Source organism: Malaclemys terrapin, chromosome 14 (genome assembly GCF_027887155.1).
Source record: "Malaclemys terrapin pileata isolate rMalTer1 chromosome 14, rMalTer1.hap1, whole genome shotgun sequence".
NCBI lineage: Eukaryota > Metazoa > Chordata > Testudines > Emydidae > Malaclemys > Malaclemys terrapin.
Window position 1 is genome coordinate 40,075,150 of NC_071518.1, and position 24,863 is coordinate 40,100,012.

A 24,863-nucleotide genomic window follows, 5' to 3' on the forward strand; every position below is an offset into this window, starting at 1 on the left:
ACCAACGGCCACAGCACTCTGTCATGCTAATGAGAGTACCAGTAACATTCAGCAGGGCACACGAAGGAAATGAAATGATTTACTCACTGGTTTCCAAACTCAGATGCCACAAAGAGGAACCCTGTTTTCAGCACACACATGGCAGCAGCCCCAGGAACAGTATCAAAATACTTCAGTCGGATCTCTGTCACCTGAAAGCACCGGAGAGGAAGGAGTAACGGTGAGTGAGACAGCTCAGTTCAGTCCCTCTCTGGAGATGGGCTATGTCCCCTCACACACAAAAGCGCAGCCCACTTTCCCATTCAGAGATACAGGAACTGATGCATTTGGGATTGTAGTTTATTACAAGACTGCCCTGGAGTTACCTTCAGAGGAAGGAAATGAGCAGTGACTGAGCACAGTCAAGAGCGCTCGCCTTATCAATAGTTTAGGGCAGCTGCCTTCACTCCCCAAGTTCAGACTGGATGGCATTCTGAGCGTAAACACAACCCAGGCTTTCTGCTTTACTCTTGAGGCTATTTTGCATGGGAATCTGAGTTCAAGGCTTACGAGAGACATGAAAAAGTTCAGCAGTCCTACCGAGAAAGAGATAACTCCCACCTGGCATCCACGTCATTCACTCAGAGGATTGGGGAGATGTCTCTTAGAATGGCCACTTACAGTTTGGACAGACCTGAAGTTGCCGTGATGGTTCCTATGAAAGGCCTGAGGCCAGTCTTAAACTACTGAACCAACACAGTCTTCTATCATGACACTTTTGGGAAGGGTTTGTCATGTTAAAGGCAATGGGGGTTAGTGACATTTCAGACGTTTTTTCCCCCCGAGACCACAAACGGGATCACTGCAGCACAGAGATGCGGCGGGATGGCCAGGGGAGCAGTGACTGGCAGCACAAAGCAATTCTCATTTTTTCCTATTAGTTTCAGAAGGAGAGTTTGTTATCTCAGCTGAAAAAGCTGCGTGACATGGGATGGCCAAACTCTGCCCAACTGACTGCACCTAGTTTGCATAAAACTGAACGGATTGCAGGCACCCCCATATTCAATCCATAGGTGCAGCGAAGTATGGCTGCTCAGATCAAGACGGATCATTGCACTCTGGAATCTGTTGTCCTAGGGAACTGTGTGGTAGAATCTCCTGGGCAATGTTTTGGAATAAGCCATTTGGAGCAGGGACCACGGGTAACATTTTTAAAAGTGCTCATGTGACTTAGCAACCTAAGTCTTGTCACCTTCTGTCTGTGCGTTGCGCGAGTGGTGACTAGCAAGTTATGGCAGCTGTCGGCTAATAGGGTAGATGCAGAGTCATTCGTCTCTACACACAGCTAGAGACTAACTTAAAAATCATTTGAATTAGGGGAAAATGCTTTAAACTAAGTATCATCACAGTGGGAAAATGCAGCATGATGGGAAAGCTTCTCAAGGACATATTTCAAGAAGTAAAAGTAGCTTTCTCCTCAATCAACCTACCATGTCTTCATCAGTCTCTAGGGTGATTTTGAAGATATCTCCCTGCTCTGTCTGGGCCAGGAAGAAGAACATGGATTTGGTCTTGTGTGTAGCAGAGCAGACAAAAATCATACCCCTCTCTGGGTCATCCAAGTCATTCTGTCACAGGGAAGATAAATCAGAGGTTTATAAATGTTGGAGGTGGAAAGATCACCTTTCAGCAAAGCCATTCCCCTGCAAGGCAGGATATACTCCCCTTGATCAATGGTCCTAGCAAAAGGGAAAGCTTGAGGGACTATAGCATCTGGAAAGGGTTTTGTGCATAGCATACCCCTTCCCAATGTTCTCCTGACTCATCCGTAATGCTCTCAGGAAAGCTGATTCTTCCTGACAGACGTTTTTCAGAAGAGCCAAAACTGTGAGGTATTCTCCCTCCTACCCCTTTTTCCCCCAGATGGGCAATCTCACACATTGCAAAACCAATTGTGGTACACAAGGGTCACTAGCCATATAGAACTGACCTGTGGCATCTGCTGTGTGTAGGCTTTGGTCATATTTGCCCAATGCAACACAGTGTCAGCTAGCTACAGCCTACTTTGTTTAAAACAGCGGTTCTCAAACTTGTGTCCTGGTGACCCCTTTCACATAGCAAGCCTCTCAGTGCAACCCCCCCAATAAATTAAAAACACTTTTTTATATACTTAACACCATTATGGATGCTGGAGAACAAGCGGGGTTTGGGGTGGAGGCTGACAGCACGCGACCCCCCCCTGAGGGGTCCCAACCCCCAGTTTGAGAACCCCTGGTTTAAAACAAACAAAAGGAAGTACTTCTTCATACAACGCAGTTAAACTGTGGATCTTGTTGCCAGGGATATTGTGAAGGCCAAAAGAATAACGGGTTCAAAAAAAAGAATTAGTAAGTTCATGGAGGACAGGTCCATCAGTGGCTATTAGCCGAGATGGTGAGGGATGGAACCCCATTCTCTGGGTGTCCCAAATCCTCCAACTGCGAGAATCTGGGACTGGATAACAAGGGATGGATCACTTTATAATTGCCCTGTTCTGTTCATTCCCTCTGAAGTAACTGGCACTGGCCACTGTCAGAAGACAGGACACTGGGCTAGATGGACCTTTGGTCTGACCCAGTATGGCTATTTTTATGCACTCCTCTAAAAGGAAACAGCACGAAGTGGAACAGAGCAGCTGTGGAATTCATCTTCATGTACTAGGGTGAATATTTCCCACCATGCCATATAAATCATGGTTCATACTACCAGTGCTGCCATCTCAGAGCCTGGTAAGAGAGAAAGGACTATCTCAAGGGTAAACCTCAGAGACAAGATGAACTCAACCCATCACGTCAGACTACAGGCAAACTCCAAAACCTTCCCGTACAGATGACATGACTGGCTGGTAAGTCCACAGCCTTTCAATCACTACGCACCGCCTTCCTCAAAAGTGTCCCTCCAAATAAGCTGATATTAAGTGTCCATGTGGAACATTTAAAGAAAAGGCCTATAAAGCAGGGCATGAGATGAAATTCTCACCCTTCTCCTAGGAATGGGACATCTGATATCAGGCTGGTCACCGAAGTTTTTGTAGGTGATGTAGTTTTCAGAACAGATCAGCACCCCGCTGGGACCATCGGAGCCACCAGGAACTAAGGGATGAGATGGAAACTTCATTAAGAGAAGAGAAAAAGCCCTGTTGCTCAAAAGAAATCTGGATAATCTCCACTCCATATTCTCAGATGTATCTACACCTGCTTCAGTTTATGGTGGAGAAGACCCAGGGTTGCAAGCATAGGCTTCTGTATCTGCATAAGGCAGAGTTTGGGATGGAGAATGAAACTTTGGGGGTCATAAACAACTGCCTAATATTTCGTTTTTACACCTCTCACCCAGTCCCATAAATGAACCCAAACCTTTGAAATGCTCAGGCACCATACTGGCAACCCCAGTCACCCCATGTATCTGACATGCATTTATCTGCTATTGCAAATCACAAGAAGCAGGTTCCCACATGATCTCCTGGTACTTCCTTCTCAGAAACTGAAATTACCAGCAATAAAAAACACAAACTGAGTGTTCAGAGCCCTGGAGCCCACTAGCCTACAGTATCCACAGGACACATATAAGATACAGTGAACTGCAGAATAGCCCAGTCAGCATTAAGCCTTTGGGACACCCTTTGGGTATCTGTACCATAAATCACGGTCTTCAAATGAATCTGGATTCTAAAACTCCAAACTAACCTCTGCAATGAGCAGAGCAGGCCAAAGTCCCACCCCCAAAATCAAACCTTAAGGTTAGCCCATAACTGCTCTTGAAATCAAGTTGTGATCACAAGGAGCTACCACTCTGTTTGTATTTCCATTTGTTTATTTTGTCAGCTGGCAAACTCATTCTCCAGCTTTTTTTTTTTTTTTTTTAAACCACACCCTTTTCCAATGGAAGCCTTCAAATACTTCCATCTCAGAGCCCAATCAGAGTGAAATGCTATCTCCAGGATACATCTCAGAGAAGAGACATGAAAAACTCATCACTTCAGGCTGCAAGAAAATCAAACTCTTCAAAATTCCATGTAGCACATGAGAATTTTTAGTTTTCACCTGACTTCCAGGCCCAACAAAGAGCAGGAAAACAGCTCAGGTTATGACACCCCTCTCCCCAATGCTTCCCTTTCAAATGTGCAATATGTTCTCCCCTGTCTTTTTGCTGGGAGAACGGGCAGTGACTTGGCAATGGGGAGGGTAGTACCTGTTATAAGGAAGTTGCCATGCTCCTCCAAAGGTTCACTGTATTTCCTAACTACGTGGTTCAAACCCAGGTCTAACTCATAAAATGTCAGGGTCTGTTGGGTGTTAGCTGCTGCTTCTCCAGTTGGATCGTTGTCAGCTTCCTGGAAAAATAGTGCACAAATATTTTGTCTACAGCCAGCAACATTATCTGTACATTTAAAGGAAAAGAAATCTTATGAAGTCTCTGGAATGGTGTTATACTCATTAACAACCACAACAGCAATTCAAAGATAACACAGGACTCGATCTTGAAAAGCGTTCAGCATCCACCACTGCCACTGAAGTCAATGGAAGCTGAAGGCACAGCACCTCAAAGGATCAAGACCACAGGCAGCAAATGGGAAGTAACTGGGTAGAATTATTGTCAGAGGCAGACACACAGGCAGCGCTGGTTAGTTGCAATACGTAACTGTAAAAACAGCTGCCTTTGCAGCTAGATATGCTGAGAAACACCTTACATTGATTTTCAATGTTCCCCTAGCTGCCAGCTATGGTATCACTAGCCCCCTGGCGGGACGGAAGAGATTCTAGGGCACATTTGAAACCACAATGCATAGTTGTTACACTACGACACGCAATTTTATTTTGCATAAAATCATCCATGCACATTCTCTCCCAAAATGCACCACCATTATTAATTTCCTGAACACCAGAAATATGCTCAGTGCTGTAACAACTTAAAGAGAGATGACTCCCAATTCAATGAGTTTACAGACAATGCCGCTATACCTGGGGCGGTAATTCTGGTGGATCGCTAACTGAAAGCTTGAGAGGGGAAGTGTGTTTGGAAGAGAAATGCGAGTGAAGGGCGGGGTACTGCTGCAGCAGAGGGAGGCAGTTCTAAACATGAACAGTAGCACTGGAATGAAGTGCAAAGGCCAGAGTGAGACGAAAATACAAAACGACCATTGAGGGCTGTAGTTCACAGTTTAGTAACAGAAGGACCAAGCAATTAAGAGGATTTCAGCTAAGACTGGCACTGAGACTGACAGTCAATGCGCAGAGACCCAGGGAGGTTGTCCCAGACAGCTAGCACGGCAGAGAAGGCTTGACATAAGTGGACACACTAGGTGAAGGGACAGAGAGGAAGGAGACCGAGCTAGCTGAGCAGAGAGAGTAGGGTAAGAGACAAGAACCTCGTCCCTGGTTACCTCATAGTCCATCTCCAGACAAGCAAACATTGGGTTTTCAAACCCCACATCTACTCCCACCACGTGGTAGACCAAGGTGTTGGCCTTGTGGGCTTCCAGTGGGGAAGAAATGGTGAGCCGGGCAGCTGCATCTCTGTTCAGGATGTATACCAGCTTCTGTTTCTCAATGGCACCTGCAGGGAACAACAGTGCATAAAATACCTAGATTGGGGACGCAAAGCTGAAGACAACTGCACCGGCACCAGCCTTTGCACAAAAACTGCCAACTGACAGCCTTGCAGGGAAACAGAAACGTAACATCTTGTCCCAAAATTTCCCTATCACACTTAAGTTTATGTCAACTTCCTAACTGCAGTATTTAAAATCTTTCAGAATGAATCAGTGACTCAGGCACAGGTTAACCGTGCAGGTGACCTTTGTAAGCTCCACTCACGCAAGCCGCAACTCAAGGTATGTTCAGTTCGCAGGCGAAAATCTGCAGCAGCATCTGCCTGAGGAGCCCAACTCCTTGGCAAAACATGCAGCCACAGTAGCTAACAGATGAGGAAAGAGTAGCAGCTATGAAACGAAAGGGAAACAGTCCCATGGAAACCCTCCCAAACTGCACTGTAATTGAGGTATGCGTTTCTTTGCTGATACACAGCGCACACAGTCATTTACTGAGCAAGTCCTGCTCTCAGCTGTCACCCTGAATAACAGGTGAATTGTACTATGCTACCTTCAGGTTAAAAGGAAGCAAGCAGCTTCCGTCCAAGCCAGTCTTGTCATTATTTTCACTAGAATAGAGTTCTTGAGCTGCCTGGTAATGCAAACCCTGAAAGGTGGAATAATCTAAGCGTTTATACCTGTAGGGCCTGATCAGAAATGCACAGCTGTCTCCATAGGCAATCTCAGAGAAGAGACATGAATTCATATCATCATTTCAGGCAGAGGACGCTGTCTGCACCATGACTGGGCTGTCTGCATCCCAACTTCCCTTTTTCCAATCATCATCCTCAAATGGGTTCTTTGCTGACCACTACCTGAGCAGGTTTCTTTCCAACACTGTTTTGGCCCAATTTTTGGTACTCATTTGTGCAATCATGACAATAGGTAGGAACAATTCCAAACACCTGGACGTTTCATTCCAAAGGCTGGAATTGAGTGAAATGTCTGCATGAAAAGCACTTGAGACTACAGCTGAGATGCAGGCTGCAAAAACGGTCATCCTTGAAGTAAGGAAAAGGCAAAGCAACAATTCCAAGGAGAATCAGCTTCCCCCACTCATTTCTTTAACTGCTACAACTAAGGGGCCGGTACAGATCCCCACTGACTTACTGATCATGACAGCACGGCCCTTTGGGTCCACAGCCAAGAACTGGCCAGGAACGATTCTGCGACAGCCACTCTTGCCAAAGGTTTCCTGGTGAATCTTCTCAAACATGTTCTTGGAAGGCTGGTACTCCAGGATAACAATGCGACCCGAATCACTACCCACCACGATATAATCTTTGGTTCCACCTGTCAGTCTGAAGGCCATGAGGGAACGAATGACTCCAAACACTTCCACTGTCAGCAAGGTGTGTACTTTCCCTGTGTTGGGATCAGGGCGGAGCAACTCCAGGATCTTCCCCCGGGAAACAACAATTTCCTGTTGTTTGGTTCCTAAGAAGCCAAAGTCATGAGAAACTTATCACCAACTATAAGTTAGGAGATATAAAAATCAGGAAATTCAAAGTGTCTTTCAAACCTTAATCACCAAAGCAAGTCTCACAACCTCCAGAGTATTCCAAGTATCCAGTTTATAGATCAGAAAACTGAGGCACAGAGAACATAAGAACGGCCGTACTGGGTCCATCTAGCCCAGTATCCTGTCTACCGACAGTGGCCAATGCCAGGTGCCCCAGAGGGAGTGAACCTGACAGGTAATGATCAAGTGATCTCTCTCCTGCCATCCATCTTCACCCTCTGACAAACAGAGGCTAGGGACACCATTCCTTACCCATCCTGGCTAATAGCCATTAATGGACTTAACCTCCATGAATTTATACAGTTCTCTTTTAAACCCTGTTATAGTCCTAGCCTTCACAACCTCCTCAGGCAAGGAGTTCCACAGGTTGACTGTGCGCTGTGTGAAGAAGAACTTCCTTGTATTTGTTTTAAACCTGCAGCCTATTAATTTCATTTGGTGGCCCCTAGTTCTTGTATTATGGGAATAAGTAAATAACTTTTCCTTATCTACTTTCTCCACATCACTCATGATTTTATAGACCTCTATCATATCCCCCCTTAGTCTCCTCTTTTCCAAGCTGAAAAGTCCTAGCCTCTTTAATCTATCCTCATAGGGGGCCTGTTCCAAACCCCTAATCATTTTAGTTGCCCTTCTCTGAACCTTTTCTAGTGCCAGATGAGGAGACAACTGTACGCAGTATTCGAGATGTGGACATACCATCGATTTATATGAGGGCAATAATATATTCTCCATCTTATTCTCTATCTCCTTTTTAATGATTCCTAACATCCTGTTTGCTTTTTTGACTGCCTCTGCACACTGCGTGGACGTCTTCAGAGAACTATCCACGATGACTCCAAGATCTTTTTCCTGATTCGTTGTAGCTAAATTAGCCCCCATCATATATATATATGGGGTTATTTTTTTTAATGGTTTAATTAAGGCCCCACAAATTCAGTGAGAAAACCAGGATCTGAACTTGTAAGTTCCTGGATCCAAGTTCTTTCTCAAGACCAGATCTTTCCTTCAAATTGCAGCTTCTTAGTCAACCCAGGTAGCAGCACTAATAGGAGCGGAACCTCGATGAAAAACTAATACTGTAGCTAAGTAGCTTATAACTGAAAAGATCTTCTTTGCTTCAGCCTGAAAGTCCCCTAGTCAGGGGAGCAGAGATTACCTGAGAAATTGCCATGGATGGCATAGCTGATGCCAGTGGCTCGCTGCAACGTTAAATTGTAAAGGAACATGGTGGCGACAGATCCACTTCACTCATGCGTCTCACTTATTGAGTCGGCTGTGAACAAAACAGCAACAAAAATTAAGAATATGCCTTATGCAAAACAGGATCTACATTAAAAAAGTACATTGTGTCAGCCCAAAGGAACAGCATTAACAGCCTGTGTTTCTGTGCCCCAGACACAATTTTGAGATTGCATGAATCATCTTATTCTAACTGGCCAACATTCACGGACCTTACAAACACTGATGAATCAGGACTCCCCCCTCCGCCCCAGCCTTCTCTGTACTCATGAGATTATGCCTATTTTAATAATAGGAAAACTTGCTCAAAGCCACAGACTTCCAAGTCAGAGCCAAGATTAGAACTTGGGTGTTCCTGGTTCTTCATTCCATGGCTCAGTCCACTAGATCAAGTCAGCTATTCACTGAAAGCCCTAGCTTCCTACTCTAGTTATTTAGGGATTTCACTTTAAAAGACATTTAGTTCCTTTTTAAACAAAGATAGCAGGTCAGCTTTTTTTTTTTTTTTTTGGTCCTTTAGGCTGACTCTGACGTTTCCATCCATGTCACACTCATTTAGAAGGAACGAAGGATAAACCTGGTAATTTGTTGCAGAAATTATTAGCCTAAAGTGATTTTTTAATGCAATTTACAATCTAAGTTTAGGACAGACTAGGAGCTGCATAAAAACTGACATACTAGCTTTGTTTGATTCTGCAGGCACCTGACTTGAGTGACAAGCAGAAATTGCACAGGCCCTTGGCTACGCTCTTGCAAGGACAAGCTGTCAAAACCGACTTCAGTCCTGGTTCCCTGTGTATTTTTACTCCATTCCTGCTTCTGGGGATTTAATAATACCACTAATAATGCCACATCAGTAGCAATCCAAGCACTTTACAGAGGAAGCAAGTGTTATTCTCATGTTACACGTGGAGAAACTAAGACACAGAGAGGTGAAGTGACTTGTCCAAGATCAAGAGATAAGGAAAGAACCCAGGTCTCCTGACTTTCAGTTCAGTGCTCCATTCTCTAGGTCCCTGGGTTTATAGGTAATGGACAAGAATACTGCAGCTCTTGTTTGGAAGTGCTGACAGGAAGGAAAGACTAAATCTGGGCTTCATTTAAAAAAAATTAAAAATAGGTTAGGTTTAATGTTAAGCTCATCAACCTCGATGGCATCATTTTAAATGAGACACTGGTTACAGATCACAGCCATCAGTGGCCAGCTGGCAATACAACACAAACTCCTAACATAGACAAGCAAAGCTGCTATGTTCATCAGTGGAGTTCACCCTTTGCTTGAAACTGGGGTAAGCTGTACCAGTGAAAATTGTGGCTTAGAGCAGTTTACCCTGGCTGCCCTGTACTGTAGAAACCCAGCCTGAAATTCTTATTTCTACCGGTAGATAAGGGGAAAGGGGCAGCAGCTTCCATCTAAATTAAAGAGACAACATAAAGATTGCGGATGGCTCTGTGGATATGGGGAAAGTGGTGGATGTGATATATCTTGACTTGAGCAAAGCTTCTGATATTGTCTCCCACAGTATTCTTGCCAGCAAGTTAAAGTATGGATTGGATGAATGGACTATAAGGTGGATAGAAAGCTGGCTAGATTGTCAGGCTCAACGGGTAGTGATCAATGGCTCCATGTCTAGTTGGCAGCCGGCATCAAGCGGAGTGCCCCAGGGCTCAGTCCTGGGGCCGGTTTTGTTCAACATCTTTATTAATGATCTGGATGACAGGATTAATTGCACTCTCAACAAGTTAGCAGATGACACTAAACTGGGAGGAGAAGTAGATACGTTGGAGGGTAGGGACAGGGTCCAGAGTGACCTAGACAAATTGGAGGATTGGGCCAAAAGAAATCGGATGAGGTTCAACAAGGACAAGTGCAGAGCTACAGACTAGGGACCGAGTGACTATTGGAATGGGTTACCTAGGGAGATGGTGGAATCTCCTTCTTTAGAGGTTTTTAAATCCCAGCTTGACAAAGCCCTGGCTGGGATGATTTATTTGGTGTTGGTTCTACTTTGAGCAGGGGGTGGGACTAGATGACCTCCTGAGGTCTCTTCCAACCCTAATATTCTATGATTCTATGATTACAATCTTGTTGGGAAGTCTGTAACCTATGATGGTTACAAGCAGCACCTAAGACATTACAACTGAAAACACAGAGATTTTTAAAAATTATTTTCCAGTTGTGCATTTCAGCACCCTTTGTGTGGTCAGTTCCACTTCCCCAGGGGAGACCAAGATTCCACAGTGTGTGGGTCTTTCACACAGCAACAGAGGAAAGAAAAACGTTTAGAACAACAACAAAAAAATAGTTCCCAGCGATAATAAAACCACAAAACACAGCAGTGACTCAGCGCCTGCAGCTATTCTTAAAAGCAGACTCGATTTTCAAGCTACTAGGGACCCTTTAATAAAGCCCTGGAGGAACAAGGGCACCCTCCCACGGAAATATTTGTCTTCAGGCACCTCCAGGGAGTCACCCTGTTTATGAAGGAGGCCTGGCTTCTCCCGGGGAACACAAAAGTCAGGCAAGATTGGTCACCTCTTCACTGTGAGGCAGCACACACAGGAACAGCACCAGGCAGACACGTGCAATCAAAGCACCCAAAGGCCATTCAAAAAGGGAGGGAGGGAAGGAAGGAAGGAAGGAAGGGGGAAGGGATAGCGCAGGAGGGTTTGAGCATTGGCCTGCTAAACCCAGGGTTGTGAGTTCAATCCTTGAGGGGGCCACTTAGGGATCTGGGGCAAAATCAATACTTGGTCCTGCTAGTGAAGGCAGGGGGCTGGACTCGACGACCTTTCGGGGTCCCTTCCAGCTCTATGACAGAGGTATATCTCCATATATTTAAGGCTCGCCGCTTCCCCACCCCAGCCCCGTCTTGCTTCCTTTCCCCACCGGTGTTCAATGCTCGGCTCCCTCTTCCCCATTGTTCCGCGCGCACTCCCCCCACTTGCCCCCTCCCCATCCCACGTGCGGCTCCCGCCGGTACAGCCTACGCTCACCTCCATCTGCACGACCTGACCTCCCCTTCCCTCCCCTCCCGCGAGGGCTCCCCGCGCTCCCCACCCCCGCCCGGAGCGGGAGGGGCCGCAGAACCAGGACGGTTACTGGGCGCGCTCGCGGAGCCCAGCGCGGCCGATACCCCGCCCCACAGTCACGGCACGTCGCGCTCCCCTACCCGGCGCTACGGCGCAGGCTGCGGCGGCTCTCACCGCGCGGGATGGCGGCGGATTCGCTCGCTCCCCCTAGGCCGCCAGCCTGCCAACCCGCTCCGCCATCGAGCCAGCGCGCGCCCTGCCATGCCCCGCCCCCAGGGGCTTCCGACGGGCCCGGCGCGCGCGACGCGAGGCTGTCCGCTCAACGCCTGAACGAACCCAACACAAGGACGAAGCAATTCCAGCCGGGCTCCTATCCCGCCGCTTTCGGCCCCCCGGAGACCTTCGCTCCGCGTCGCCAACCCAAACCGAGAGGCCTCGCGAGCATGCGCCACTCAGGCGCCAATTAGGACAGCCCTAACCGCCGCGCGGACCGCACCGCCGGGGCCTCCGCGGCTCTTCCGGAAGTGACGGTGTCACCCGGAACCAAAGATGGCGGCGGCTGGCTCGGGCCTGAGGCTGCCAGTGGGGGAAGGAGGCGGCGGCGGCGGCGCCTCGTCACTGTCTATGGAGCGGATCCGCTCGCTCACCGACCTGCCAGAGCTGGAGGCCGCCTACAGCCGCCTGTGCGGGGAGGAGGTGGGGCAGCTCCGCCCAGCGCCGGGTCCCGGGTCTGCCCCGCGCCCCCCTCCGGGCGTCGGGTCCCTGGCACAGGAGAAAAGGTCCCGATCTGATTCCTTTTCCTTTGCGGGAGAACCGCGAGGTGTTCTTCGAAACGCTCGCGAGAAGTGCAGCTCGGTGCCTGGCTGCCTCGCCCTGTCACTGACCTCCTCCGACGGCGCTTTGAGATCTGCTGAGACGCCTCGCTAAAGCGCTGCAGGGAATCACCTGCATCTCGTTTGGGGGGAAAACATCAATGTCTCTGGCCTACCTGAGTGGGGGGAGGTGACTTTCCAAAATTAACACACAGCCGTTTCTATGTAGGTGACTTTAGTGCCGCTGTCGTCATGTTATTCAAGTATTCCCACTCCCTCTGCCCCCGATGTGGTGGTGATGTAGCCTCTGACCAGAAAGACTGGATGTCTCTTTGCCAGAACTTCATTAGATGGCCAGGAAAGATTGCTACAGACAATGTTAACTGCTTCTTTGACCACCTGTTACAGCCCTGACAGGCTGATTCTATTGCCTCTGCAGCAACCGCATCCTCTAAGCCCGGGAGCACATTGCTGAACTCTGATTCCCTCATGTAGGCAGCTTGGTCACCTGTACCTTGGGCAGAGGTGATCTTTTTTTAAAAGTTGTATGGTAGAGACCTCCCCGCCTGCCCCAGAATTGGCCTTGGAAAAGAGACTGGGGTGTAAGCGTAGTCAGATGAGGATGGATTGCTGGGCTTTTGAAGGATTGCCCTGTGAGTTGATCTCTCAGAAGCTTTAGTGCCCTGCTCGGCTCATGCTCCTGGTTTGAGAGTTTGGTTCTTAGCTAGTGGTGTTGATGATCGGTCTGAAAGGGGCATGAAGTGACATGGGGCTGCTTTCTTTTTCAGAAAGGGGTGGAGGAAGAGCTGGAGGCACTCCTGGAACAACAGAGTACCATAGAGAGCAAGATGGTCGCCCTTCATCGCCTGGGGTGAGTAGTTCACCACTTTAATCCTGCTTGCGTGAAGCTAGTACCATGTGATCTGATGCTTTGATTTGAAAAGAAAAAGCAAGTAAGCAAGCTGTAGTGTCAACTGGATCTCAAATTCTTCCTTGTAGTGTTACCTTATGCTGTTCAGCAGGTGCTTCGTTCTACCACAGATGAAGCTGCGTATCAGTGTGGGGAAGTATCAGGGGTTTCTCCTCCCTTGGTGTTCACACCTCAACGGCTAGCAGAGCACCTCACCCTCCCTGACTGAACTAACCTCGTTATCTCCAGACTGATTTATACCTGCCTCTGGAAATTTCCATTACATGCGTCTGATGAAGTGGGTATTCACCCATGAAAGCTTATGCTCCAATACATTTGTTAGTCTTAAAGGTGCCACAGGACCCTCTGTTGCTTTTTAGTGTGGGGAAGCAATTTCTGTCTGGAAAGCACTTTGAAATGAAAGGTACATGAAAAAAAATTATATAGCATTAGTTTGGGGTGAGAAAAAATAGTGGTACTCTCTTGTGATGTGACCACAAAATGAACTGCCAATTCACAGTAGATTGTGAAGTTCTTCATAATCATCTCACTCTTGCTTTGATCGGTAGTGAAATGGTAAACAAAGATTACAGTCAAATTGTTAACAGTAGGCTTAAGAGTTAACAATCAATTTATCTGAATGGAAATAGCATGCCTCTTCAGCTCTGTTGTTTCAGGCTGTCTGTAGACATGTGCAGACTTCACTGCATCTACTTACCTCTAGTTCATTTTGTAAGTTATTTTTATGAACATAAGAGCTAGATTCTCAATTCTATTTAATAAAAGCTTGGATTCTGGAATACGAGATGGCAGTTCCACAAAACACAAGGCCAGCACATCAATCCGACTCCACACACCCTTTTACTGCAAGGGAGACAGCCATTGGTCAGGCCTGGATGTGCTGCTGTCTTCTAGATCTCACTCTTGGATTTGGCCTCTTGCCTCAGTGAAAGTACGCAGCAGTTCATGAGGGGTGAGACCCCGTGGTGCTGGCAGATGCAAGTGCCTGTGTGGGGAGATACATTGCAGAATGTACCGCTACTTCATATCCGCTTTCATATGTATGACCGATGTTCCCTGCATCTGTTTCCAGTCCTAACCTGCAGCTGATTGAGGGGGATGCCAGACAGTTATCTGGGATGATCACCTTCACTTGTAACCTGGCTGAGAACGTCAGCAGTAAAGTTCGGCAGCTTGATCTTGCCAAGGTAACGAGACAACGTGGGAGCTCTGTGCTGAGCTCTCTTTCTGCTGTGTATGGGTGAGCAGATGAGCAAGTACTGCATTTAACAGATAACGGAGCATGTGACGAACTGGGACTGTTCTTAATGTGGTCTTTGAATGCTGAGTGGGGAGTGTTGGCCTGGGAAGGCAGGGGGGTTTGGCTGGGACGGTCTGCATTGGGGGATGGGAGACTGACCTTGAAGGAAGATACCTGAGCATGTAATGTGAGAACCCAGGAAGGGGGTTGGAGGCGAGGTGACACCTTTGCCTGGGAAACTGGACAAAGGCTGGAGAAGGAGCTGGGGGGTGGCTGGGTGAGAGACGCTGGAGGGAGCTGGAGTTTCAGGAGCTGGCTGGTGTAATGGAGGGGAGACCGGACGGGGCTCTGATCCCCCAATGGGGCGGTGGTGCCCCTGGGACACCAAGATGGACCTAATTGGGGGGGATCCTGTTGTCTGTGCCTGCAAGACCTGTCTTGGACGTGTTCCTGTGATCTAAATAAACCCGCTGCTTTACTGGCTGGCTGAGAGTCATGGTGAATCGCAGGAAACCGGCGGTTCAGGGCCTTGCGTCCCCCACACTCCGTGACAGAGCATGAGCTGTTCACCTGCATGTGGGACGAGAGGAGCTGAAGCTGAGCCCTGATTTGTTCTGGGTTTGTACTACACCTAGCATTGCAGGGTCCTGGTACCTCCTTTGGGCTCCTAGGCAGTACCAATGTACAAGTAATATAATAGGATAACTGTTTATCAGAGCTGGTCAGATATTGTTCCTCCCTTTCTCACTCCTCATAGGTTGAGACAATGGAGGTAGACATGGACCTCAGAGGTCCATGCTGTAGTCAGGACCTGCCATATTCTTTGTACAGAGGTAGATTTAAAGATTGCACGCTGACACCTGTAATCTGCAGATCAGCCTCTCGGCTAAAGGTGTGTGAGCTGTAATCTGCTCTGTTCTGTGCAAATTAGGGGTGGCTCTTGAGTACAATCCAGATTTTGGGTGGATAGACTTGGGGCCCTTCTTCCTTTAAGGTCATCTATCACAACTCTCCAAGCAGCTCAAGCTTCTCATCCAACTAGTTGCTGACCTGATAGCGAAGTAGCCCCTCCATCCCTGACAGCCGTCTCTCCTTCCCCTCCTGCTGTACTCTCTCCTCTCTCGAGTTCTGTTTCTCTGGCCCAGCCACGGAGGGGGAGTCTTAACTGCTGTTTGTCTTGCAGAACCGCCTCTATCAGGCCATCCAGAGAGCTGATGATATCTTGGACTTGAAGTTCTGCATGGATGGGGTTCAAACAGCATTGAGAAATGAAGACTATGAACAAGCAGCTGCTCATATCCACCGCTACTTGTCTTTGGACAAATCGGTCATTGAGCTGAGCCGGCAGGGCCAGGAAGGTAGGTGCTGTCCAGGTGTAGCTGTTTAGTAAAATAACCTGAGTACTCTTGCTTTTTGAGGCTCTAACTTTGTCCAGTGCTAAAGAAACTTTGAAGCCAACGGGTGTGTTGGCAGCTCCTGCAGGTAGCTGTTTACATGGAAATGTCTGAATACTTCTGAGATATAGTTAGGTTAAAATATTACCGGGGGGAAAGCTGACGTGCTGAGGCAGCTAGTTACTGAAAAGGCCACTGAAGTCAGACTAGATGATCATAATGGCCCCTTCTGGCCTTAAATCTATGCAGACTGCCACACACGTAGAGTTACTGACTTGGGGCTTGACGAGCTTGGCAGCCACTTACTAACCAGCGGGCTAAATCCACTAATCAGTGGTGCATGAGAGAAAAGAGCGGAGGAAGGATGCTCATCAGTGAGGGCCCAGTGCAGCATCATGGTGTGATGCCCTGGGGCTGCTGGAATACCTGTTAGGAGCTTGTCCCTGAATTCTGCTCTATAGTTTAATTTCTTATGTTAAATCACTGGCTTGTAGGTGTCTGATAAAGTTGAATCGTGTGCGGCTATGCTAACTGTGAGGCAAGGCAGATGCAAACCAAGACAAAAGGGGTCATTTAAAATGTTTAGAACTTAATAAAGGAAAACCCCCAAAATTGTCCCAAGTACTTACTACATATAGTAATAACTTATAGGTTACCAGCATGTTAATCTTTGTGAGCTTGTACATGCTACTCTGTCTTACTCTGCAGTTAATATTAAATGCATTGTTATTAACAAGAACAAAAGAATCACTCAACAATAGACTGTGTCACTTCAGGGAAGAATCAACTTTTCTTCTCCTTGGCTGTAAGTTCAGCTCCACTCTTGCTGTCCTGTTCTTTGCTTCTCTTCGACTTTTAGTGCTCTGTAGATTCAATGTTCTTGAGGGTGTACCTCTTTCCACTGAGTTTATGCACAAATTGAGTTTCTTTACCTTGTGGGCCCTCACTTGTCCGTTAGGCCCCTTTGAACTGTATCCTTCAACAGATGTTCAAACAGTCCCTCTCTCTGTTCATGTCCTTTAGGGCCCTTGAGGGTGGGCTTCTCACTTACTGTTTTTGGGATCTGTTTTCATCTAATACAGCTTTTTGATCAATTATCTTGTCTCAGAACCCACTCAATGTCAATCCAGGTTTGATTTACCATGAAGGCAACGTACCAGACATGGAATTTGTGCTGCAGCTGAATTTCAGTGGCATTTTAGAGACAGTCCACTAGGTCAGTGTGGACAGTCACAAACCATGACGCACATTGTTGAGGACTTCAAAATGTGGCTTGGCTTGACCGGACAACATACACCTAATACATTTGATCAGTTCCCTTTTTTACCAATTCTATTTCCTTTCAGGTTTTTCCCAGATCTGGTTTTTTTCCTGCTTCTTTTGATCCTGAAATCTTTCCTATTTTTCTTTCTTTTCTCCTTCTCACTTCCCAGTCCCCTGTTTTTATTCTCCTGTTCCTTTCTTTTGCCCCCTCACGTCCTACGCCAGCACCTGTTCATCTGCTTGCTCAGCATCTAACTGCTTCTCCTTCCCTCCTTATCTAACCACTTTTTGCAACTGCCCCTGTTGGGCAGATTCCAAGCCCCCTCCCCGGCTCAAGCTGCCCTCTCATTGGCTGTCTCTCCAGGACAGCATTCTGTGCTGTTGCACCACAGATGCAGCAGGTGGTAGTGCCAAGCTCAGGGTGACTACACGTGCCCACTGCCCTCTGGCTTCTGGAAGGGGGGACGCTCTTTCTCCTCTCCCTGCTCTCTATTATTCAGACTTTCCTATGTGCTGCTTTTGAAGAGGGCCCTGTCTCTTCTGCTCCCCTCTCTTGCATTTCTGGGGTCCTTGTGAATAGCTCCAGTGTCTGCCGGGGCTGCAGCTCCGAGTTTTTCCCCAAGCGGCAGCAGAATAAGACTGATTGTTTTCAGTTTCCTGGCTGCCCACAAGGTCTGAACAGCAGCAGCAAAATCTAGCAGAGTCTTGCCAATCTCCTGCTGCTGCTAGTTGGGGAGGCTCTGAGCTGTAGGGACGCTGCAGCTGTCTGGGTGCAGTCTCAGGCAGCACTTGGCAATGAAAGCTTTCCGGGTGTGCCGCGGATGAGCCGAATGGCTTGTAAATCCTCTTGTCGCCTTTTGTTTTTTAAATGGAAGTTTAAATTGTGCAGCAGTTGATGCGTTAGTGCTCTGCCCCATCCAGTCTCACCGAGAGAAATTTCTTACTGGCTGGAGAGTGAATTTGTAAAGCCCTGTCTGTACAGCATCCTGCCAGAGCGCTGATTGGCAGACACCATTCCATGTCTCTGTAATTAGCTGGTCCTAACCCTCTCTGCTCCCATCTGCTATGCCTGGGCATTGGTGGGTTGGGAGGTATGCATTCTGCCCTCTTGCTAAACATGTGGGTGCTCATTGGGTGGGTGGGGGGGACTTCCTAAAGAACCAGGATAAACATGGCCAGCAATGTTCCAGTTAACAGCACCTCTGCTGACCCAGGATTAGGCATGTCATGGTATTTCATTGGGATATCAATGGAGCATCTGATTGGCCATGCACAGCGGATACGGGGGTGTGGGCCAATAGCGAGAGAGGGAGGGATTAATGATGTTCATCAGAGTTGCTAACGTGTTTTAATCCTAATTAGGTTTTCTCTCCAGGCCTAGAGCATAGGAATTTGATGATCTCAGTGTGAGCCCCAGAGCTGGAAGAGTCTGTGTATACACACACCCTTCTCGCCCTCCTTTTTACCTCTAGGTTAAAGGTCCTGGGTGGTTTGGGGGAAGAAATGAATATGAGCCAGGGACCTGTCTCCTTTCAGGCTTTGATGGCTCCTGACTGCCAGCTTGGAGCTGTAGCTACATGGGCATGGTCCTGGTCCTGAACCTGGTACTAATGCAGTGCTGTGCCCTCTGAACAGGCAGCATAATTGATGCCAACCTGAAGCTCCTGCAGGAGGCAGAGCAGCGCCTGAAGATCATAGTGACTGAGAAATTTGACGTGGCTACGAAGCAGGGAGACCTGCCTCAGGTGGAACGTTTCTTCAAGATCTTCCCCCTGTTGGGCTTACACGAGGAGGGGCTGAGCAAGTTCTCAGAGTATCTCTGCAAACAGGTAATGGGCGCTGCAGGACCCGCCATGGCCCCTGGGCTGGCCAGAGCACCTCAGAGGAGAGTAAAATCGGGCCTCTGCCAACATGGGTGTTGAGGAATGAGATCTTGGCTCCTGTGCATCTAATAATGGGTGAATCTCTGAGACAAGATTGGGCCTGGTCAGCACTTTCCCTGCTCTTTGTGCTACCAGGTAGGGCTTTTGGGTGACCAGTCACAGATCCCAGGCCCTCACTCTGTGGCCTTTCTTTCCCCCTCCTTATCTCACTTAGAGACAGCACCGTGCTGCTTGCACTCAGCCTATGGCCAGCGTGGCCCCTCTGCTCCCAGCCCTACTGCACTGCCACATCAGTCAGTTTCTCCGGTGCCATTATATGCCGCAATCTGATTAAATGAGCCCTCGTGGTTAGGCAGATTTCTCCCAGAAAACGAGAACTTAGCATGAGGGGCCTCCATCTCCTGCTCCCCGGTTCTAGGTGCTGGTGCGTGGGGCTGTGCCTAGTGCTGTTGCCTATGGTGGTTCTAGGGAAAAGGAACCAGACTGGATGGGTGGTGGGCGATTATGGAAACCGTGAGGAAGTGGAAAGAGCCCCAACAGGGGAAGGTCTGGGAAGGCCTGTGGGGAGAAGTGGAAGGAGAGGGAGAACTGGGATGGGGCAGAATGGGGAGGGAATGGTGCAGAGTGTCTGGAAGGAGGCCACAGTGCATAGAACAGTAGTTCTCAAACTTTTGTCCTGGTGACCCCTTTCACATAGCAGGCCTCTGAGTGAGACCCCCCCCCTTATAAATTAAAAAAACTTTTTTATATGTTCAACACCATTATAAATGCTGGAGGCAAAGCAGGGTTTGGGGTGGAGGCTGACAGCTTGTGACCCCCCAAGTAATAATCTTGCGACCCCCTCAGGGGTCCCAACCCCCAGTTTGAGAACCCGTGGCATAGAACAAGGTCAGAGGTACAGTTAGGTCAGTGGTTCCCAAACTGGGGTTCGCGAAATGTTACAGGGGGTTCTTGGGAAAAAATTCCCTACTGGTGCACAGAGCTGTCCTTAGGGACCCTTGGCAGCATGGGGCCAGCAGCCTGGTGCCCCTGGATTTCCAAGAGCGAAGCAGATCAAAGCAAGCGTGTCTATCACACTGAGGAGATTTAAACTTCAAGACTCCTTATAAGAAATGGAAAAGGGAGGTGGCTCTTTTTTGCTGTTTTTAAAATGAAATAGGCAGCTAGTATTGTTTTTAAAATTATTATGAAGAACAAGTTTAAGCTTTGTTGTAACGTGTGTTGTTTGCTTGAACTGCTCAAGACCTGAATGCTTGTATAAGAGGAACTCTTTGAATTGGCTTCTTAGATACCTTCCTGCTGTTTCACATCTGATACTCCTTGATGAAACATAGGAGCCTTGTCTTAGAACAGGCTTATTCAAAATGATACAAGCTACAAAAGTGAGATCTTGGAAGAGCGTTGCCATCTTCATAATGTACTAAAAATACTGTAATGATAAATAATAAATAAATAGTGTGTAATAAGGATGTCATAAAAACAACTTTTATATTTCCAAGATCACTGCTTTTATAGTTTATACTCGGGTAAAGGAGAAAATCCCTGGAAATATTCTTTTTTTAGGAGGGGGTTCGTGAGACTTGACACTTTGGTGAAAGGGGTTCACAGGTTGTTAAAGTTTGGGAACCACTGAGTTAGGTGCATTAGAGATTCCCATGGCCCTTCTCTTTGACCTTCTAGTCTTGGGTGCAAGAGACAGGAAGGGCCTTGCTGCTGTTTTCTCTTCACAGAAAGCACTTGGGGTGCCCCCCAGTGGTGTAAAGGGGAATTACAGTCAGGTACCCAGGTGCTGAAGGAAGCCAGGCTATACAACATTCATTTCATGTCCTGCAGCTCTCTGCACGGGGCGTAAGAGCCCTAGTGAACGGCGTTGGGGGTATTTGCTAGGCTGCCTGTAGCTGAGTTTTCTAGAGGCGAGAAGCTAGGATTTGTCTGCTCTTTTAATAGTGGTTCCTGTTTGCATGGCACAGCCAAATACACCTGTCTCTGCTAGAGATGTAGACTGCCTTACCCCTGGGGTCCCCTCTGCCATCTGACCCAAAGCATTGACACCTGCTCTGTAAGGTCCATGTGTCTTGTCCTGCTGGTGGCAGCAGCAGATGTGGGTAGAGGGAAGGGCTGCATGGGGCAGGAGGGCAAAAGTCTCCCTTGTGGGGCGGGGCTCTGCCAGAACCATATTGACCCACTCCTTCCCCTGGAGTTTAGGTCGCTAACAAAGCCAAGGAGAACCTGTTACTGGTGATGGAGACAGACATGAGTGACCGTAGGGCTGCAGTCATCTTTGCAGATACACTGACGCTCCTCTTTGAAGGTAATTCCTCCCTGCACTGTTTGTCGGCTGGAAATCTTCCCCAATGGAAGGTGCCCAGACAATGTCAAAGCTCTCATTTCTGGCTGCAGGAGGGCAGAACAGTGCCATTTTCCTCTTGTGGTGCTGGAATAAAGTACAAGGGTTGTCAGCCTGTTGACCCAGCTAGGTTGGAGTGCCGTCTGTTTCTGGCCAGCAGGGGGCACTGGGTCTGGAGCTCGCTCTTTGTTCAGTTTTGGCTGGCAGGAGAGGGACTTGTAAAGGACCAGCTGGCTTCCTCCCCGAGGCCCGGCTTCTCCTGGAATTTATCCTTCGCAGTCTCTCTCAGCCTAAGGGACTGAACCAGAGCCGGACTGGAAGAGTTGTAGATCTCTGCCTTAGATAGTCAGCTGGATGTGAAGGGGCTTGGCGAACGGGGTATGGAAGCCTCCCTTTTCTCTTCCTGCTCCCCCGAACAAATTGGTTAGTCGCTGAAGAGTTTTCCAGACACACAGCTCCCCTGCCTCACCTGGCCAGATGAACAAATCCAGCCCATAAGGCCAAAGAGCTGCTGTCTCTCCCTGGGCTGATCTCTTGGGTTGGGCTAAGGCAGCTCTTGCCCTCCTTGAGAGTGGAGGGCAAGGGAGTGGGATGTGTGCTGTGCTGTGGGCATCCCAGCGAGGAAAGGACTAGAGTGCTCTGCTGTCATCCCACACTGCGCTGCTGCCAAGCCACTCTCCTGTGTTCGCAGTCTTTGCTGCTGCTGACAGCCCAGCGTGTATCTTCTAGGCTTGCCTGGCAGTGGGGCGAGGTGCAGGAGAACGCAGGGCTGGCTATCCGAGGGGCTGACTGGGGAAGAAGAGCAGAGTTTGCCTTGAGATGAGTTGCCCAGAGCTAGAACTGTTCTCTTGTAGCATTACAGGTGTGTAGGTGATTGGACTCAGTCTTTGGCATTCAGGATCTGCTTTGGTGCTGGCTGTGGGAAGAGGTTTCCTCTCCAGTTGGCTTTGCTGGTGATTAGGGAGCTGCAGGCAAAGCTTTATACCTGGCGAGTGCGCTTGGTGGCCCACCTGCATCCAGTGCTGGCTGCATTGGCTGGCAGCAAGCGCGACGTGCCCTGGTGCTGGGGCTGGAGGTGCATTGAGGCTGGCTGGCAGCCTGGTTGAGGGGCTGGCCTGTCAGTCTCTGGGGAGGGGGTGGCTTCCCTCCCGTGAAGCGCTGCCTGCGAGTGGCTGCAAGGTATCCGCGGCAGCCCCCAGGCGCACGTACTGCAGTGGCTCGGTGAGAGCTAGCGCGAGTAGAAATAGCACCGTAGCCTGGACAGCGGCGGCACGGCTGAGCCATGCCGGGTACGTACCCTCTGCTGCTGATGCCCAGCTGTGACAGTGCTGTTTATACTCCTCCTGGCTCTCGCCGAGCTACCGTCACGTGTATATCCGAGCAGGGGAATCGCAGACCTAGATTGCAAAGGGAGAGAAGGTGGAGGGTTGAACATTGGGGAGGGAGAAGGGCACCCCAGGATGTAGGGGGGAGATGTGAGGATCCCACCAGCCTGGATTCTGAGCTGCACTTGGGGAGGTGCTGTGTGCCCCTTCCTACGCCCTAGATCAGGAGACCACAGCCCAGGTCTTAGTCCGGATTGGGCAATTGCCCTGCCTGTGGCTTTCTACCACCATTAAAGCCACGGAAAATTGCCACCGCTGTCTTCTGGCAGGAATCGCTCGCATCGTGGAGACCCACCAGCCCATAGTGGAGACGTACTATGGGCCAGGGAAGCTGTACACCCTGATCAAGCACTTGCAGGTGGAGTGCGACCGGCAGGTGGAGAAGGTGGTGGACAAGTTCATGACGCAGAGGGACTATCACAGGCAGGTGAGAGCGATGTGCAGTGCAGAGTGACTGGGCTGTGGCCTAGAGCCAGCTCTGAGCCTCATCCTGTGATTCTCTAGCATCCCGTAATCCTTTGCAAATGGAGTGTGCTCCACGGGCCTCGTTGCTGGGCTCTGCATGGCCACGTGGGAAGCCTGGGCTTCGTACCTCACTTTCCAGGCCAGCAGGTTTGTGGCGGCACGCTCAGCCTTGTGAGGAGGGTGCCAACCCTCCAGGATTGAGTCTCCCAGAATTGGCATCGATCTCCCAGTGACTGTTGAAAGCAATCCGGGAGATTTCAATGGGATATTTTAAGAACATGACGTTATGTCATGTTGGGGGGGTGGGGGGAAATCTCCCGGAAGAGCTTCAGTCAGAGTTGGCAACCCCACTTGTGAGTGGGTGGAAGGAACCTGGCTTTACTCCATCACTGCCCTGATGGATGACAGAGTGTCAGGAAGTGGGCATCCGCTCTTTGCCCTGAAGGGCAGCGGCCATGGGACATGAGTGAGGGAAGTGAAGATGATCCTTTGGGGTTTGACTGGGTGAGCAGGAGAAATCCGGTGGGCGTTCTGAGCTAGACTGTGTCTCTGACTCTTTCAGTGATCCTCCTGCCAGCTACAGCCTGCTGCTAGCTCTCCTAGGCACACACCTTTAGAGGCCATCTGCACTTGCTCTGCCTGGCCTAAGTCCTCACTGAGCCCCACAGTGAGTTCAGTTGCTGGGAACGGGGCATGCAGGTGGGTTGGTTTTCCCAGGGACCTCCCTGTGCCAGCTGCCCCTCAGCAGGATAGGTCCTATGGGGAACCTAGCGTGGGGTTAAGGGCGATGGCGGGTGGAGATGGTGATGGCTCTCCTCTTCTCACAATTGCAGTTCCAGCACGTTCAAAACAGCATGGTGAGAAGTTCAGCTACAGAAAAGATTGAACCAAGGTACAGAAAATAAAACACTAGCTGCTCTCTTCCTCCACATTGGTAGCTTCCTCGCAGGTAGCTAGCACGTTCCATCAACCACCAAAGCATAAAATCCCCTTTGGTGTGTGTCCTTATTGCCCTTTTAGGGTCCGCGCTTCTTTGTTCTGCTTGTTCATTACCTGAAGTATCAGACCTTGCCTTCCCTGAAGGCCTCGGGATAGCACAGCACAGGAGGCTGATGCCCGATCTGCCGGCCCTCTCTGGTGACTCTTACAGCTGGGGTTAGTGAGCCACCATGGGGTGCTGTGACTTCCCACACGGCAAGTCCATGGCAGAGCTGGAAGCAGAACTCTGGGCTCTGCACAGCGAGATTCTAGTGCATCAGTTTCTCTCGAATGAACTGAAATACTTCGTTTCCCCGCTCATTATGGTCTTAAACTTGTCAGTTGCCCCAGATTAAAGCCATTGGCAGTGTACCCAGATACCACGCTGGTGCATGCCCTGTAAATACAGCTGAATCCTTCCCGTGCAGTCAGACGTCACTTAGAGCACACACCAAGCTCTGCCATCTCTGAACAGCACACCTACCTTGGTGTGTTTCTATAACTTAACTTCTTTATGAGGGTAGTTTGTTGGCCTATGTCTCAGCGCGGCTAGATTGGCCTGAGACTCAGCTCCCAACCTGGAGGAACAGCTGTTTGTCCAGTCCCTCCCCTTGGGTGGCCCTCAGGAGTTTAGGCTCCCACCGGCAGAGTTCTCAGGAGCACTGGAAAACACAAGCCTTCCCACCATGTCAAGGTGCAGTCCCTGGGGAAGGCTAGAAATGCATGTAAAAAAAAATACAAACATTTTTGTTTTTCAAAC

The 24,863-nt window shown here is 49.0% G+C and overlaps 2 protein-coding genes and 2 non-coding genes across 6 annotated transcripts in view; 1 reads left to right on the forward strand and 3 right to left on the reverse strand.

The window, feature by feature from the left end:
• SF3B3 (splicing factor 3b subunit 3) overlaps nt 1-11,673 on the reverse strand; it is a 56,089-nt gene extending 44,416 nt beyond the window's left edge. Inside the window, exons 1-8 of one of the 2 annotated variants that reach the window (XM_054048810.1) lie at nt 11,580-11,673; nt 8,290-8,406; nt 6,719-7,045; nt 5,402-5,574; nt 4,210-4,351; nt 2,998-3,110; nt 1,470-1,607; nt 88-191 (exon numbers count right to left, since the gene is read on the reverse strand). In XM_054048810.1, coding sequence (XP_053904785.1) covers nt 88-191; nt 1,470-1,607; nt 2,998-3,110; nt 4,210-4,351; nt 5,402-5,574; nt 6,719-7,045; nt 8,290-8,359 — 1,067 coding nt within the window. In that variant the 5' untranslated portion in view covers nt 8,360-8,406; nt 11,580-11,673. Of the gene's footprint in view, nt 1-87; nt 192-1,469; nt 1,608-2,997; nt 3,111-4,209; nt 4,352-5,401; nt 5,575-6,718; nt 7,046-8,289; nt 8,407-11,545 lie in introns of both variants that reach the window. The other variant, XM_054048809.1, reaches the window with a different exon arrangement.
• LOC128849092 (small nucleolar RNA SNORD111) lies at nt 3,928-4,004 on the reverse strand. Its single transcript, XR_008447170.1, has one exon. It is a non-coding gene; the product is annotated as a small nucleolar RNA SNORD111 (small nucleolar RNA).
• Nucleotides 6,252-6,331, reverse strand: LOC128849091 (small nucleolar RNA SNORD111). The gene has a single exon (XR_008447169.1). It is a non-coding gene; the product is annotated as a small nucleolar RNA SNORD111 (small nucleolar RNA).
• A 267-nt stretch (nt 11,674-11,940) lies between the features above and the next one.
• The window catches only part of COG4 (component of oligomeric golgi complex 4), a 30,092-nt gene continuing 17,169 nt past the window's right edge, over nt 11,941-24,863 (forward strand). Inside the window, exons 1-8 of one of the 2 annotated variants that reach the window (XM_054049109.1) lie at nt 11,941-12,101; nt 13,006-13,088; nt 14,221-14,335; nt 15,572-15,746; nt 18,681-18,874; nt 21,134-21,239; nt 22,930-23,087; nt 23,959-24,017. In XM_054049109.1, the coding sequence (XP_053905084.1) occupies nt 11,955-12,101; nt 13,006-13,088; nt 14,221-14,335; nt 15,572-15,746; nt 18,681-18,874; nt 21,134-21,239; nt 22,930-23,087; nt 23,959-24,017 (1,037 nt within the window). In that variant the 5' untranslated portion in view covers nt 11,941-11,954. Of the gene's footprint in view, nt 12,102-13,005; nt 13,089-13,233; nt 13,426-14,220; nt 14,336-15,571; nt 15,747-18,680; nt 18,875-21,133; nt 21,240-22,929; nt 23,088-23,958; nt 24,018-24,863 lie in introns of those variants that run through there. The other variant, XM_054049110.1, reaches the window with a different exon arrangement.